This window comes from Echinops telfairi, unplaced genomic scaffold (assembly GCF_000313985.2).
Source record: "Echinops telfairi isolate 266 unplaced genomic scaffold, ASM31398v2 ScPeMD7_7400;HRSCAF=8409, whole genome shotgun sequence".
Lineage (NCBI taxonomy): Eukaryota > Metazoa > Chordata > Mammalia > Afrosoricida > Tenrecidae > Echinops > Echinops telfairi.
In genome coordinates this window covers 45,125,406-45,130,150 of record NW_022111300.1, presented here as the reverse complement: position 1 = coordinate 45,130,150, position 4,745 = coordinate 45,125,406, and the positions used below count along the sequence as shown (strand labels likewise).

The 4,745-nt window shown below is 59.0% G+C and overlaps 1 protein-coding gene across 1 annotated transcript in view; it reads left to right on the top strand.

Moving 5' to 3' along the window:
- Positions 1-588: 588 nt before the first annotated feature.
- The window catches only part of RAX (retina and anterior neural fold homeobox), a 7,615-nt gene continuing 3,458 nt past the window's right edge, over positions 589-4,745 (top strand). The window contains exons 1-3 of the mRNA XM_045296057.1: positions 589-865; positions 1,171-1,424; positions 4,598-4,742. Of these exons, the coding sequence (XP_045151992.1) occupies positions 589-865; positions 1,171-1,424; positions 4,598-4,742 (676 nt within the window). The remainder of the gene's footprint in view (positions 866-1,170; positions 1,425-4,597; positions 4,743-4,745) is intronic.

The following is a 4,745-nucleotide window of genomic DNA, read 5'->3' as shown; positions in this document are numbered from 1 at the left end:
CTTCGCGCTGCCAGGGGCGCCGGTCCAGGCGCGCAGCTCTGCGGAGGACACTGGGGAGGAAAGTCAGCGTGGGGAGGGGAGCCCGAGGCGGAAGGTGAGTCCGAGAGGGAGGGGAGCCCACGGTGGCTGGGCTGAGGGGCACAGGACGCCCTCCGGGGTCCGGGCCAGGTAAAGAGCCCCCGTCGGCCCCAGGCAGATGTCCGTGGCAGTGCAACTTAGAGGTTTGAAAGTGGGCGGTGGGTCGTTCAAGGTGCTGGCGCCAGAGGTAAGGGGGGCTACAAGTCTGGGGCCCTAAGCTGTAGCGAAAGAAGACGCCCGCAGAGGGGGCGTTTAGAGGGGCGGGGGCTGGGAGAGGGCGGGGCCTGACGGGCCGCCCCAGGCGTCCCCAGCCCCTGCCCCCAGAGCCTGATCAGCCCATTCCAGAGTGACCCTGGCGGCCGTGGGCCCAACGCTCGCCCGGCTCCAGCGTGCCGCCCCAAACCGTGTCGCCCACGGAGCGGGGCCTTGGGGTGGGTCCCTCGGGTGAGAAGGCCGCCCGGGGCCGGGCCGACGGGTAGTTTCACTCTCCCTAAAGCCTCCCGCGTCCCCATGCACCTGCCTGGCTGCGCGCCCTCCATGGCCGACGGCAGCTTTGCTCTCGCCGGCCACCTGCTCCGCGGCCCGGGCGCCAACCCCGCGCGGCTGCACAGCATCGAGGCCATCCTGGGGTTCACCAAGGACGACGGCCTCCTCGACCCCTTCCCGACCCAGCGCGGGAGCCAGGGCGCCAAGGAGCGGGAACGGAGGCCCGGGGCTCCGGCCGCCCACCCCCTGGCGCCCACAGGCAGCGTAGAGGCCTCCCCAGCGCAGAGCGCAGAGTACGAAGGTGAGTGCACCCTCCCGGGCCCAGACTCCGGCCCCGGGCAGAGGGGTGCGCACAGCCCCAGCCGGAGCTTTAGCCCCCGGTGCGCAGGATGCAGCTTCTGTCCTGGCCCCTGGGTGAAGACCCGGCCGTCTCTAGCGGGAACTTCCAACTTGTGTTTGGAACAAGCTTGGGGGCCCCTGGCAGCCGTCGGCCCCGGTTCCCTGGGACCATCCAGGAGTGCGCTGCTGCTGGCTAGCTCTGGGAGGCGGGTGGGCAACCAGACGCCCCAGGAAGCGTCTCTGACTCTAAGGGACCTTGGTCCCCAGCCGCTCGGCCCTACTGTCCCAAGGAGCCCGGAGAGGCGCTGCCGAGCCCCGGCCTGCTGGCCGGACCCCAGGCAGGAGACAGCAAGCTGGCGGAGGAGGAGCTGCCCAAGAAGAAGCACCGGCGGAACCGCACGACATTCACCACGTACCAGCTCCACGAACTGGAGCGGGCCTTCGAGAAGTCCCACTACCCCGACGTGTACAGCCGCGAGGAGCTGGCCGGGAAGGTCAACCTCCCCGAGGTCCGAGTCCAGGTAAAGGACCCCCATTGGGGGACGGTGACCCGAAAGGGAGGGCCGAGGCTCCGAGGTCACCCGGTGCGCCCCGGAATCGCGGGTGTCTGAGGATTGATCGCGGCCTCCGTCCCTTTGCCCTCCCTCCACGGGGCTCACCCAGAGCCCGTGGACTGTCACAAACCACCCACACCACGTCCCATGGTACGAACGTGTAGCTTGATCTTTCTTTGGGGAGGTCCCCTTCTTCTAAGCTAAGCTGAGGACTTGGGAATGGCTTGCTGAATGAAGAGGTTGGCCGTTCTGTGGCCGCAGCAGGGGTGAAGGCGGAGGAGAGCTGGGCTGGAAGGCGCGGTAGGCAGGAAGGACTGGAGGGTAGGTAGCCTGGGACTCCGATCACTCCCTCCACGAGCTGCGCGCGCTTGGTGCACAGCAAAGGCCGGATCTCCAGGCCACTGGGCCTGGGGCCGCTCAGTTGAAACTTACAGTGGATTTGTTTAAGAAACTGACTTTTGCTTCTCGGCCGGGCGGGGGGGGGGGGGGGGGGGGGGGGGGCGGGGCACGTCCTGCCGAAATTCGCGCAGCCAAGAACTTTTCTTCCTTCCTTTCTTCTTCATTGTAAAGGGGTTTTCGCTTTAATTAAAGCTGAATTATCCTTAATCCCTGATCATTAAAATATTTGAAAGCCTTAAATATTTGCTAGTCATCTGTGAAAAACCTGGGAGGATTTCGAAAGGGGAGCGTTTACTGAGAGGCCTGAAAGGGCGAGAAGGAGGGTGAATTTCCCCTCCTCTGAAAGGCCACGGAGTGAGGTGGTGTTTCTGTATGTCTAATAAATTAGATTTCCAGGAAGTGAGGGGACTTAGGTGTATGGGGCTTTGTGGCTTGGCTGAAATGGGGACAGGGTCTTCGGGCCTTTTGTCTTTTCGGCTCAGTCTAGGAGGCTAAAGTAATGAGTGGAAGTCGGGGGTTTAAAGAAATTGTTCCCTAATTTGATTTGGGACAGCCTAGCAAAGACCGTCTGTCCCTTTCCCCTTAATTTAGGGCAGTACCACGATGTCTTTGAGAGGGGTGGAAATTCTAGCACCTGCTTCCTGGGGAGGGAGGGTGAAGTCGGCAAGGGAGGAATCTGGAAAGGAAGACCAGAGAAGGGCAGAGGGTAGGCCTCAGGGCCTCTGCAGCCCCAACACCCCACCCCACCCCCCATCCCATCTGGTTCCTTTCTCATACCTACTGGGAATTGGGGGTCCGGCTTGTCCACGGAGTATGAGATACTTGAGTGCCAAATCTGTGGTTTCTCAGTGCCCACCGGGCCCGCACAGTGGCCAGTGTCTGCCCGGTGTGTAATACACAGCTGGATGCAAACAAGGAGACCTGGTGGCCCGATGGTTCAGCGCAGGGCTACTCCTGGGAGCGTAGTTGGTTGAAACCCACTGGCCGCTCTGCAGAAGATTTGGTGAGAAAGATTTAGGTCCCTGACCACAGGCTGGAGCGGTTCTACACTGCCCTATGGGATCCCCAGGAGTTGGAACAGAGGGCAAGGCAGACATCACCAAGCACCTGCTGTCATCTGTGGTGGGATGAGGAGGCTCCAAGTGTTAAGGGCAGCAAGAGAGTAGAAGCCTAGCAGATGCTTTGTCTTCAGCCCTGTGACCTATGACCTATGACCAAGGCTCCCCGCTGATGCAGGCAGGATGGAGTGGGTGCAGGACGTAGTAGAGCAGGAACCCTCACCCAGGCCACTGCTTCTCATCTCTATTATTGGCAGATAGCTAAGCTTTGGGAAACATCTGGTCCTTGGGCATGTACCTGAACACTTTATAGGAAGGGGGCAGGGATAGTTGCATTTTACTTGGACTCTCCTCCCACTCTCTCCCAATCCCACCTGCTCTAGGCTTTGTCCTCCTCTGGGTATTAACTGCCTTCTCCTTCTGGAAGTTTCCATTCCCCACAGCTGACCCTCAGTTTGACCAGACTTCTTTCCTGACTCCCCAGTTCTCTGTGCTTGCCTTCCAAAGGGAAGTGACCTCTGCTGTCAAAGGAGCCACCCCCTTCCCTGCACAGTTATCAAATCAGCTGGCAGGTCCATCATAAGCCACCAGACTCTACTCTCAGCAGACTTTCCATATGTAAACAAACAAGACTCTTCAACACTGAGCTAATATCTTAGGTCAAATACTAATATGAACATCACAATGTAATGCAAGGTAATGAATGAACTCTTCAAATTTACGGAGCCCTGGTGGCTGGGTGAGATAGGTATTGGGCTGCTCAGACAAGGGCGGTAGAGCAAACCCACCTGTGGTTCAGAGGGAGACAGATGAGGTTGTCTGCTCCCAGAAAGATTTCCAGTCTCCCACACCTGGGTCTCTGGGACTCAATTGGATGGCAGTGGGTTTAGTTTAAGCTTGATTGGTAGAGTCTTTAAGTTGTTAGAATCTTTGAAAATCATTGAAAGAAACATCAGAGGTGCTACACAGATGACAATGAGATAAAAATCTTACTGAAGCTGCAGTTCAAATGCACTGGGATAAAGAAAGGAGGCCTGATGGCACAAGAGGTTAAACATTGGGCTGCTAACTCCAAGTTCCAAGATTCAACGCTACCAGCCACTCTTCAAGAGAAAGGAAAGGCTGAGTGCTGAAAGAAACCCTATAGAGGGTCAGTATGAGTCCCAACAGCTGTGGGGTTGTTTGGGGCTTAGAAGGTGAAATTAAGCTCAACTGCTCCTATCTAATCAATATCACCAGCAGTGTGTGGAAATGTTTGTAGTGTCCCACTGGAAGCTGCTTGTTTGAGCAGTGTATTTGTATGTTTGTAACTCAAGACGACCACGGGTGGGCACAGCTCAGTGAGTGGGTTATCGTGAGTGCTGCACCTCACAGGGAGGTGGTCTGCAGTCACAAGGAGCAGGGGCAAATGGGACAGAGACTGGTTTCCCAAGTCCCCGAGTCCGATCCCACGCCGACACCACGGGTTTGGAGCCAGATCCAGCCACTGCCCTGGGTGAGATGAGCAGGGGCAAGGTGGGGGAGACACGGAGGCCCGGGATGGTATTGAAAGACCAGAAGGAATAACGAGGGGAAATAGGGGTGGGAAAGAAACGGGGGTGGGGGGGGCGGGTCATAAGAGCGAGGGAGTGCCAGGCCCCGGGGTCGCGCCTGAGTTTCGGCCACCTGTGCTGCTTCCCGCAGGTGTGGTTCCAGAACCGCCGTGCCAAGTGGCGGCGGCAGGAGAAGCTGGAAGTGTCCTCCATGAAGCTGCAGGACTCGCCGCTGCTCTCCTTCCGCCCGTCGCCGCCCTGCACCGCCCTGGCGCCCTTGGACGCGGGCTCGAGCGGCG